Genomic DNA, 12336 nt, shown 5'->3' with positions numbered 1-12336 from the left:
GTGCCAATCGTGTGGAGGGCAGGGGAGCGCGTGCCCATACATGTGAGAACACGCTATTTCCGGTGCACTTCTGGGTCGGAGGAACACCGGAAATAGCTTGTGAGCATGTGCACGGGCCTCCTCTGACCCAGATGTGCACTGGAAATAACGCTTTCGCATGTGCAAATAACGCTTGCGCATGCGCACAAACTATTTCCAGTGCTCCTCCGACCTGGAAGTGGGAAGCCACGCAGTGCAGCACCGGTAAAAGCGGGCGGCGGCGGCGAGGGTCACCACGGGCTGGATAAACAAGTCTCTTGGGCCTTATCTGGCCCGCGGGCCTTAGTTTGGGGACCCCTGGATTAGAGTGTCCAACTAGGGACCCGGGAGACCAAATCACCACTTGGCCTTGAAGCTCACTGGGCGGTCTTGGGGCAGTCAATTGCCTCTCAGCCTAACCTACCTCACAGAGTTGTCAAGCTATTGCAATCCAACAGCTACCCAGTGTTGGAAGACGTTTACACAGATCTCTTGAAAGCTGTTGCACATTGTATTAAGTCTATACCAAAATTTCCTGCTTGGTTTCAACTCCATCTGCTCAATACAAGGGACAAAACAAAAGGAGCATAGAATTGTAGAGTTAGAAGGGATCCCAAAGGCCATCTAGTCCAACCCCCTGCAACACAGGGATCACGCCTAAGGAATCCCTGACAGATGGTCATCCAACTGCTGCTTCAAAACCTCCTATGAAGAAGAGTTGACCACTTTCTGAGGCAGTTTGTTCCACTGTCAAGTAACTCTTACAATCAGAAAGTTCTTCCTAAAGTTTAGTTGGAATCACCTTCCTCGTAATTTTAATCCACTGGTTCGGGTCCTGCCCTCCGGAACAGGTGAAAACAAGCTTCCCCCATCTTCCATGTGACAGCCCTTTAGATATTTTAAAGTGGCTATCCTTTCACCTCTCAGTCTTCTCTTCTAAACATACCCAACTCCCTCAACTGTTCCTCATAAGGCTTGGTTTCCAGCCACTTTATCATTTTGGCCTCCTTCCTCTGCATATGTTTCCCCTTGTCAATATCCTGGATCAGTTGGTAGCACATAGAGAGCCAGTGTGGTGTAGTGGTTAAGAGCAGTGGACTTGTAATATGGGGAACCGGGTTCGCGTCTCCGCTCCTCCACCTGCAGCTGCTGGGTGACCTTGGGCCAGTCACACTTCTTTGAAGTCTCTCAGCCCCACTCACCTCACAGAGTGTTTGTTGTGGGGGAGGAAGGGAAAGGAGAATGTTAGCTGCTTTGAGACTCCTTCGGGTAGTGATAAAGCGGGATATCAAATCCAAACTCTTCTTCTTCATCTTCATAGACTAGATGACCCTTGTGGTCCCTTCCAACTCTACAGTCCTTAAATTGTGGTGCCCAGAACTAGACACAGTATTCCAGGTGTGGCTTGACCAAGGCAGAATAGAGCAGGGACGCGGGTGACACTGTGGTCTAAACCTCTTGGGCTTGCCGATTAGAAGCTTGGCGGTTTGAATCCCCGCAACAAGGTGAGCTCCCGTTGCTCCGTCCCAGCTCCTGCCAACCTAGCAGTTCCAAAGCACACCAGTGCAAGTAGATAAATAGGTACCACTGCAGTGGGAAGGTAAATGCTGTTTCTGTGCTCTCTGGTTTCCGTCACAGTGTTCCGTTGTGCCAGAAGTGGTTTAGTCCTGCTGGCCACATGACCCAGAAAGCTGTCTGTGGAGAAACGCCGGCTCCCTCGGCTTGAAAGCGAGATGAGCACCGCAAGCCCATAGTCACCTTTGACTGGACTTAACCATCCAGGGGTCCTTTACCTTTACCTTACTCCAGGTGCAGCTTGACCAAGGCAGAATAGAGCAGTACTAAAAGATACGACCCTTTTCTGTGCTGAAACAAGGCCTAGGCTGGACGCAAGGCATGGCTCATGCTAGGGGCAAGTCAACGCAAGGTAGGGCAGTGCTTGTCCTGTACTCTAGGAATCCAGAACTCTGATACAGTGCCACATTCTCAGACCAGAAAGGCTCTGGCCATGCAGGCTCATTGGGAAGCAGCGCTTCTGAAGCTGTCCCTGTGCGCCCTTCCTCTTCTTGTTCAGAGTCCTCGACTCTTCCTCACCTGCAGAAGAGGACCCTGTCTCCTGGTCCCTGACAAACAATTGCATTGTACTGAATTAACAGCTGTCTGGAAAACTTGTTGGGGCTGTCTCAGATCTATTCCTTCTTGTTTCCCCACCCGCCTCTTCCTGCTTTTCAGCAGCTGCAGCTGGAAGAAAGATTGACATATTAGGATAATGGTGACACAGCGCAAAAAACAAAAAAAAACCCACCTTCTTGTTGTAGCATGCATATATTCATTGAACTGGAATAAGGGATTGAGGTGGCTTGATGGGGCTGAGGCAGAGACACAAATAGAGTTTAGTTTCGGAATTTAAAGGTAAAAGGTAAAGGGACCCCTGACCATTAGGTCCAGTCATGGCCAACTCTGGGGTTGCAGTGCTCATCTCGCTTTACTGGCCATGGGAGCCAGCGTACAGCTTCCGGGTCATGTGGCCAGCATGACTAAGTTGCTTCTGGCGAACCAGAGCAGTGCACGGAAACGCCGTTTACCTTCCCGCCGGAGTGGTACCTATTTATCTACTTGCACTTTGACGTGCTTTTGAACTGCTAGGTTAGCAGGAGCAGGGACCAAGCAACGGAAGCTCACCCCATCGCGGGGATTCGAACTGCCGACCTTCTGATTGGCAAGTCCTAGGTTCTGTGGTTTAACCTACAGCGCCACCCGTGTCCCTTTTTGGAATTTACACACACAAAACCCCCAATTAGTTTCTGGGTTCAGTTCAGCTTGGTACCACGAAACCTTAAGGACCACCCATCCACCTTATAAACCAGCCCAGACCCTGCAACACAGGGTCCACGAAGCAGTCTGAAGCAAGCTGTGAGAGGGCATCACCCTGAGAGGAGGAGGAGCAGAAGCCACTGCTAATAGCTGGGGCTGCACCTCCCGTCGCCTCTCCACCAGCAGCAGTGCCACCACTCCCCACACCATCACACTTCCCCACTGCACAGGTGGAGCTGGCCGCGCATAGCTGTCAACTTTTCCCTTTTCTTGCAAGGAATCCTATTCGGAATAAGGGAATTTCCCTTTAAAAAAAGGGAAAAGTTGACAGCTATGATCTGGTGCCCCTGCTGCTACCTTCTGCCTCTTGCCACTGCTGGGCACCTGGTGGTTGGCTTCCAACTCTTCCCACTGCCAGGCACTCATTGCTTCTCAGTGCTTTCCACCTCCACAACCCTGGCGGCTGCAGCAGCATGCTCAAGTGGCAGCTCCTCTGTTTGCTCCTGGGCCACTGCCTTCCTCCTGCTCACCCTCTTCGAGTTCACCTGGGGTAAAGGAGCACAGCAGCAGGATCGAGCAGGAGGGGGCAAGTACGCGGCAGTGGGAAGAGGGGCAGGAGGTGGGGATCACAGCCAGGGTTTTCGCCTCTAGTGGCAAAACATCCTGGGCCACCCCTGGACCCTGCACAAGGGGGGGTGTAGGGGGTGGCTACACAAGAATGAATAATTCATATATTAGAAAGTTAAAATGTTTTGCACTCACACCAACTCATTTTTATTTTATTTTATCACAACCCTAAGCATTTATCTGACTCCCAAGAATCCAAGCTATTTTGTTCTTCATTAAATTATCAGCACACACACACACAGTTACACCTACACATAAAAATTCATATTGCACAAGGTGGGAAGGGGGGGAAATGGATTGAGGTAGTAATAAACAGAGATCTACAGCAAGTGATTAAGTGACAAAGACTTTTGGCTCAGAATAGTAGGGGTGATTCATCCTTGGACAGACATTTTGCAAAACATGCAAAAATGGGAATTGCTGGGGGAGGGAATTCCCCACCTCCAGCACCCGAGGGTCCAAGCTGCTGCAGTTTTGGTGTACACCACTGACTGTCAAAGCTGTGAGTTCTGCTTGTGCCCACCACCTGCTTGGAAGAGTGTGGACTGATTCCAGGACCCCAGTTTCCTCAACCAATTACCCTCACTGTCTTAAGTGGACAGCAACGACCATCTTTTTGGAAGGGGCAACTCTCCTATGCTGTAGAGGGGTGTACATCTTGCTGCTGCTGCTGCTTGCCCAGGTTTCCAAGTTGCAATTAAAATTTAAAATATTTACATCTGCCTTGCTGCTCTGTCGTTCTTCCTTGGCCTTCCGGTGTTCCTCTAAATATGAGGTTTTCAAAGGTGCTCCTTATGTGCAGTTTCACACTGAGCAGAGTGCACACCGGGCTTGTCCTGCAAAGCCAAGAATAGCTTGTATCTGGGTTGTTTTGTGGCTGCTCGTGTAAGAGCACACAGCCTGGAAGCAAGTTGGGGCAGCCCTCCACAGCAAGTGAGAAAGAAGTCTGTAATATTAATGAGCCCATTTTCCGGCTGAGTGGGAGTACTGAAAGTTACAAAATACTGCTCTTTGTGAATGCTATTACCAGCGCAAAAGGGCCAGGGTTAGAAAGCGTGACATTTTTTCTTTGGGAAAAGCTGCTGGGAGATGTCTTAAAGGTAAAGGTCCAGTCGACTCTGGACTCTGGGGTTGCGGCGCTCATCTTGCCTTATTGGCCGAGGGAGCCGGCGTACAGCTTCTGGTTCATGTGGCCAGCTTGACTAAGCTGCTTCTGGCGAACCAGAGCAGCGCATGGAAACGCCGTTTACCTTCCCGCCGGAGCGGTATCTATTTATCTACTTGCACTTTGACATGCTTTCGAACTGCCAGGTTGGCAGGAGCAGGGACCAAACAATGGGAGCTCACCCCATCGCGGGGATTCGAACCGCCGACCTTCTGATCGGCAAGTCCTAGGCTCTGTGGTTTAACCCACAGCACCACCCGTGTCCCTGGGAGATGTCTTAAAATCCATCAAAATCCTTCGCCATAATCAATTTCCTTGTGCTTGGGGCTCTTTTAACAAGCCTGATTGTTGAGAGTGTTAGCAATATCATCCCTGAAAAGAGCTTTGGCATACATATTGTTTGCATCACCTCGAGCCATTAGAGAACATTAAGGGCGAAAATCAAACAGACCCTATTTGTACACAAAATGAGTTCATTCTGCAGCCATAGCGATTCCAAATTGCTGCCCCCTTAATTCCAAGAGGTATGGTTCAGGTGACCTGGCCAAATTTTGACCATCAACACAGGATTTGGGTTCCCATGCTCCCTCGTTCCCCTTGATGTTTGCAGTTCCTATAGTTTCGTATAACAACCAAATCCAGTAAATTAGGTTTTGCACAAACTATAGCTTGCTTCCAAAGCAGGACTGGAAATCTTATTTAAATGGTGTTTTCCAATACTGCTTTAGGGACAAACTTTGTACAGTGCAAATCAGGAAGCGAAACAGAGTGTAAAGGAGGAAGTATGTGTTGAAGTGTTTACACATGCACATCATAGTTTGGTGATGATATCCGAATTGGGGTGTGTTGTTTCCTTTATCGTTTTTTACAATAAAAAAAAATCTCAAAGCAACTTGACAAAAATAAAATACAACTCATAAAAGCTATTCAAAGGCTGAAAAGAAAAGGGGGGAAAAGCAAAATACAGAATACATAAAATGCCCATCTAGCAGTATGTTAATAAGGATCAAGGAGGGAGGATATTAGGTTTATAGCGTGTTACAATCTAAGAGAAAATGTTATGAAAATGCTCTGTCGGTGGCACCTTTGGCAAACTGGCCAAAATGTATAAGAAACTTGTTGGAGATGTAAAAAGGGGAGAGGTTCATATATGCATATGTGGTGGGAATGTGAAAAAATCAGAGAGTTCTGGGACATTTTATATAATGAATTTAAAAAGATACTCAAATTCCCATTCACAAAAAGACCAGAGGCCTTCTCATTAGGGATAATGTCAACTGAAATCAATAGAGAAGTAAGACCACTCTTTATGTAAGCAACATCTGCAGCCAGGATTCTGGTCACAATGAATTGGAAGAGTGAAATTACACCTACAAAGTCAGAATGAATGGCAGGTAAAAATGACAGAATACATCCAATTGGCAATAATGACGGGGAGAGTTAGGATACTCAATGCAGAGGGTGAATAAAGAATGGATAGTATTAAACGAATACTTGAAAAACTACTATGATAGGAAAAATCTCCTGGCAGACCATAAATGATTCTTGCAATGTATAGATAATAAACTAAAGAATTTTTCTCTGAAGGAAATTAAGGAAACAAAGTACAATAACATGATACTGTGTAAAAAAAATAGCAAATGAGATTCATTTTTTTGAGAACAATCGGAAGTTTATTTTATCTTTCTTATCTTTCTTCTTTCTTTTCCTTATTCTTTATTCTTCTTCTCTATTTTTTGTTATATTTTTATTTTTTCCATGTAGTGTACGTGCATAAATTGTAACATGGTAAATTGTTGTGTAAATATGTGTTGAATGTTTAATAAAGATTTATTTTTAAAAAAATATTTAGAAAATAAAATTAAAAAAAAATAAAATAATAAGGGCCAAGCCCATTAATTAACTAATGACTTGGGGAAACAGAAAGGTCTTAGCCTGGTGCCAAAGATGGCACCAAGCACATCTCCCTGCCTGGAAGAGCATTCTACAGACAGTAGCCACTACTGAAAAGGCTCATTTCCTTTGGCAGTGCAAACTTTTTTCTTTTTATTGGTTCCCACCCCTCACCCCTGAATGCTAATTTCATATGGCCACTTCATTTAAAGTCCTGATATTCAAATACAGGCGACTCCCCATTTATGCTGGGGGTTACACTCTGACCCCTTGCACACATATGTGAAATGAGTGTTAATGGGGAGCAGCCCCAGAAGCCCAGAAGTGGGGGGGGGAGACCTGGACAGCCTCAACAAAGTCTTACTGTGCCTCTTGCTCGCGAGGAGACCCTCCCCGGAACCCGAAGAGGACGACCTCTTTGGGGAGGGAGGGTCTCAGTGAGCCAGAGACTTGTTGAGGCTGTGCTCAGCAAAGCCCTGCTAAGCCCCTCTACCTATCTGGGTTGTGTGAGCCGGAGGCGCAGCGGACATTCCTGCTATCAGCTGCTATGTGGGAAAGCGCAGCAGCTATTGCTGCTGCTTTTCTGCGCATCAGCTGTTAGCTGGGAGGCTGAACAAAGCCTCTGGCTCACATGGAGACCCTCCTAGGAGTCCAAAGAGGACACTCCCTTCAGGCTACAGGGAGAGTCTCCTTGCAAGCTGGAGACACAGTAGGACTTCGTCAAGCCTTTGCAGGCCTCTCCCCACAACCTCTGGGTTTCTGGGGCTGTTTGTATGCACAGTCGCATGTGAATTAAATGTGCATAAATTGAGGGGCAGGGAATGCCTGTATATATTTCTGAAGGCTGGGTAATGTGTATATGGCTGATGCTGATTTTTTTAAAAAAAGTTTTATTATCTGGTTGAAATTCGTAACCTTTATATTTTTTGTGTTACTTTCTCTAGGAAATAGAGGATCTTCGGAAACAGGGTGAAATCATACCAGAGTTGATGACAGAATGTGAAACAGTATCTGAGAAATTGCAGGTATGAATGGTTATTATTATTCAGTATGTATTTTCAGTTTTAAAAGGAAAATTATACTCCACTTAAGACCTATAGCCAGAATGTTTATGTTGGAGAAACTGAAGCGTATGATTCATGCTGGATGAGGATGGCTCAGGTAGAGATGTGAAGGTGTTGGGAAAACAATTTCCTCTTAACTTTTACCCAGTTTTCCCTCTTGGTCCTCTGCTCCTCTGGGGTCATGTCAGGATAATGCTGCTTGCTCGTTTGGAGGGCCAAGCAGTAGAGAAGTAGCCAAGCCACAGTGTTTTCCCTTCCATTCATGAATGCAAGTTACTTTAGTGCAGGTATAATCATAACACAGATGGAAAATATTAAGGCACCTTAACTGCTCAGGCCAACAGCACAATAATGGCTTAGTGCAATGGTGTCTTCGCAGGACCTGTCAAGGAATGAGGGCTCTAGTAGGAAGGGGAAGTGGACTCCCCGATCACAAGTCTCTAAAAGTCACCTTGAGAACGGACTCAAAGCAGCCTAAGGGAACCAGGGAATAACTGCAGGACAACGAAATCATAAATTCATGCTTCCATTTGTTTAATTGCATTAGTGTGCAATTGGGTAGCGCACCACCTCCATGTTTTGTGTTCCTTATCTCCATAAAATAAAAGAACTGGAGAATGGATGTAGCTAGGATTTATTTGGGAGGTAGGCAGGCTTTATGTTAGGTGCAGCAGAACCGAGTAATCTGTGATGCAATTGGTAAGTTAAATATTTTGATTTATTCGATTTATTTATTTAGGGCGGCAGCTGCCCCCCCTGCACTCCTGGCTACACCCATGGCTGGAGACATATTTTTCAATAAAAGCAGTATGTTCAGGGAGGGGCCTGAATTACTCAAGGGATGAGAGAGCCTTCGGTGCTAAAGTCCCAGTTGCTATCCTGTGCTGCTGGCACTCCACTGACTTACCCTTCTTCTGCCTTGGAAGCTCAAGCCTGTAGAAGATGTACCCTGTTTCACAATTTAGGAACGGCTTCATCTGTAAATCTTTCATCTCAACCCATGCATCATGAATTTGTTGAGGAGAGGCAACATGGGACTCTATCCTCTGGGGCAAAGCATTTCAAATACAGGCTTATATTGATGATGTAAACTCCATTGCTAGGGAACTTAAAGATTATTATTATTATTATTATTATTATCACTGTCTTCCTACACATTCAGCCAGGGAGACTCCAGATATTTCTTTTTCCTATTTTTTTAAAAAATGACATTGAGTTCCAGAACAAAACAGTATCAGTTCCCAGGCGCTGTTTTGTCAGGTTGTATTTGTGGATGGGAGAGCCAGGACCCAAACCAACTTCAGATAATGTTTAGAACAAATTCTGAAGCGCTAGCAATGGCAGTAATATATGCAGAGCAGGGCATGTAAATTCCAGCCGAAAGCTGCCCAAAGTGACCTCATTCAAGGCAAAGCATCTCTTCCGCATCCCTTCTGTGAAGCAGTCAGATTAAAATAATAGCCTTTCCCCTGACAGAGTTTGCTTGCAGGTAGGTTTGCAATGGACACAATAAATAAGAGATGCAGCGATGGGGCAGGTATGGGGAGGGCCTTTGCTCTTTTTGTTATTGTTGAGACTTTAATGGAACTTTATTTTTTTAAGGCTGCTGAGAAAAGGAATAAAGACCTGGAAGAGAAAGTCAGAGCTCTAAGGACAGAGGTGGAAGAGAGCACACACAGACAAAAGAACCTTAAGACTGAGTTACAGACTTTTTTAGACGTACTAGATGGAAAGATTGATGAATTGCATGACTTCCGGCAAGGACTATCTAAACTGGGAGTTGATAACTAGGGAATAGCAACATATATCTTTTTGTAAACTAACATTTGGTGGGTGTGCATTTTAATCCTAAATGTCTGTTCCACAAAAAAAAATTAACCAGAGTATTCTTCTTGTTTGCAATGTGATTTGTACATAGAATTTAAAGATTTAATGGTTCTCCCCCCCACTACCCATTCTACCTTTTCTTTCTTTCTTTCTTTCTTTCTTTCTTTCTTTCTTTCTTTCTTTCTTTCTTTCTTTCCAAAAATTATTGTTGACTTTTCTTTTTTAAGGTAGAGCTCTGTTTATCCTGCTGCTTCTGGACTTTAACGGTTTGAGAACAGGTGGGGGAAGGTTCTTGCCTCAGGAAAATGGAACTAGTCCTACCTTAAATTGAATATGCATTAGTTGTTGCAGGGAAATTTCTATCTTAAGGGCTGCTGCAACCATAGAAACAGGAAGCGAGCCTTTTCCTAATCTTGATTATCAAGCCCTGTGCAGTTTTATTTGTGCGTGTGTGTAACAGACCACAGTGAAGATGAGAGGAGATGCTTGCAATTTGTCCATGGGCTTGAAAAAGAGAAGTGCACTTGGGAGCAGCCATTGGCAGGTAGAGAAATATTCTTTTAGTAGATGCTCATGGCCTTAGGATCAAATTGTGAAGCCTCATTTGAAGAATTCAGTGGTGGCTTTTTTTTTTAATAAAAAAAATACCCACGAGGCCTTTTCATACAGAATTTGCCATGTTCAACAATGTGCATTTGAAATCAGTGTAGAAATCGCAATGTGTTCGGGTGTGGCCCTTTGCACTTCTGGTAGAATGGACGTGGAGGTAGTTACCCAAAGTTGCTTGGCGGTTTCCAAGCCTTTGAGGGTGTTTAGAAATGCAGGTGTTGTACATTAAGCCATCTGAATGCCGGGGAAATGGGCACTCTTCCTAGGAACCAGGGTCAGATCACTCCCGTAGTAAAGGATGTTAAGTAGGGAACCTCAGGCCCAGGAGTCAAATCCCTCTCCAGCTGCCCCTTGGAAGTTCTCCAACACCACATCCCTCGCTGGTCCTGCTTTGTACCACAAGTGTTTTTGCCTGGCTGGAATTTGCCCTTGAACTCTGGCAATGCCTTTTGCTTCTCCGGATGGAGAACAGAGCAGGCTGTGTGAGCGTGCATAGGAACTAACCTGTTGCACAGAGGTAATATTTACATTCTTTGCTCCATCCACTGGCATGCGGCCGTTGGGCTGGAACAGGTTTCCCATCCCTGATGTAAGCAGTTGGCCCTACAAGTTGCTGTCCCTACACTGGCTGGCAGCACCATTTTTACATTCAGGATACAGGTATTTGTTTTAAAACTATTTATGTGCCACCTCTTCACCCAGAGAAACCTCAGACGTTGGTTGCAACAAAGACTTTAAACCAGGGGTCAGCAAACTTTTTCAGCAGGGGGGCCGGTCCACTGTCCCTCAGATCTTGTGGGGGGCTGGACTTTATTTTGAAGAAGAAGAAAAATGAACGTATTCCTGAGCCCCACAAATTACCCCAGAGATGCATTTTAAACCAAAGGGCACATTCTGCTCATGCAAAAACACACTAATTCCCAGACTGTCCACCGGCCGGATTTAGAAGACGATTGGGCCAGATCTGGCCCCCGGGTTTTAGTTTGTCTACCCATGCTTTAAACCACCATAAGGATTTAAAGAGCCTGTTAGAACAAAAGTATCAGCGACATGGAAATAAAGGTGGAAGCAAGACAAAGGAGCAGGTAAATTATAAATAAATGGTTCTGAATTTCTCAGTTGTTGCCAAAAGTCTGGGCAACAAGGGAAAAATATGTTTAATTGGTGCCGTACTGGCTATGAGGTTGGTGCCTGATGTAAAGATATTAGATGCAGCAGCAAGCAGACATGAATTGGAGGGGAAGGGAATGGAAGAGTTGTTGCAGACAGTGGCACTGGTAGCAACTGGGTTTTAGAATTAAGTCTCCATTCAAGAGTCCTCCATCCAAGAGGTCAGGGGGGTGTCTTCAAACTAAGCATCAAGACACACGGCCACCTAAAATGGAACATCCGGGACATCAACCCACCTTGAAGGTTTCTGCTCTGTCCCCAAAGACCTGCTCTTTAATTCCAGATGAATCAAGGCTGGCGGTGGTCACAGCTGGGATGAAACGAGAAAGTCATTTTCACATGCTCCAAAACACTCCCGTTAGCGCCTTCAGCTTCTTTCAGGGCTGAGCCCCTGGAATTACAAAAACCGGGTCCTGGGGCAGAGTCATGTCTCAAACTAAGCTCTGTACGAACCTTCCCAATCTTGTGCCTTCTACATGTTTGGGGCTACGTCTTCCATCACCCTGGCTGTGCTAGCTGGGACGGATGGGAGTGCCTTCTAGAGGGCACTGGGGAAGGCCGCTGACACAAATGTCTGTCAGCTACTGAGACTGTATCACACTGGAAAACACTTTTTAGTCATGCCCGTTATGGATCTTAGTACTGGTAGTTACCTGAACTCACCTCCTTTGCCTGCTATGCAGATGTGTGGAAGCTCAAAGGTGCCCTGCCTAACAGAGAGCTACCTCCTCTTCCATTTTTCTGTCCTGTGTGTTAAGTGCCTGCAGCTTCTAACTGCTTTTAGAACTGCAGGAGGGAGTTCAACTCATCATTTGCAGCGCTCTCTCCTTTTGTGTCTGCCATTGCATGGGTGTGTGATTCAATTTTCTCTGCTCTTAACATAAAAAGCCACCTTCCTATTGAAAAAGCGGACATAAAGCTCTCACTTTGGACTGTGTGACTCTCCCATTTCCTCATAAGGTGCAAAGCATGAAGAGGGCAGTTTGCAACAGCTTCTTAGCTGATGAAACCTGATCCACTGCCAGAACAGCTATTCTTTCTGCTTATATATATATATGCATATCTATATTGCAGTGTGCCATGGGGTTTTATGGTGGTGACGGAGTCCATGATTGCTTGAGCTTTTGCCTAATGTCTTGGTGGATAGTG

The 12336-nt window shown here is 45.6% G+C and overlaps 1 protein-coding gene and 1 long non-coding RNA gene across 2 annotated transcripts in view; both read left to right on the top strand.

Annotated features, from left to right (window-relative positions):
- HOMER2 (homer scaffold protein 2) overlaps positions 1–10079 on the top strand; it is an 82592-nt gene extending 72513 nt beyond the window's left edge. Inside the window, exons 8-9 of the mRNA XM_083712835.1 lie at positions 7462–7542; positions 9184–10079. Coding sequence (XP_083568961.1) covers positions 7462–7542; positions 9184–9372 — 270 coding nt within the window. The 3' untranslated portion in view covers positions 9373–10079. The remainder of the gene's footprint in view (positions 1–7461; positions 7543–9183) is intronic.
- Positions 1–12124, top strand: part of LOC310831819 — a 186051-nt gene extending 173927 nt beyond the window's left edge. Inside the window, exon 2 of the long non-coding RNA XR_014557989.1 lies at positions 10284–12124. This is a non-coding gene — a long non-coding RNA (uncharacterized lncRNA). The remainder of the gene's footprint in view (positions 1–10283) is intronic.
- The last annotated feature ends 212 nt before the right edge of the window (positions 12125–12336 follow it).

The sequence above is a fragment of the Podarcis gaigeae genome (assembly GCF_964106915.1).
Source record: "Podarcis gaigeae genome assembly, chromosome: 14".
Taxonomy (NCBI): Eukaryota; Metazoa; Chordata; class Lepidosauria; order Squamata; family Lacertidae; genus Podarcis; species Podarcis gaigeae.
This window is presented reverse-complemented; position numbering and strand designations above follow the sequence as displayed.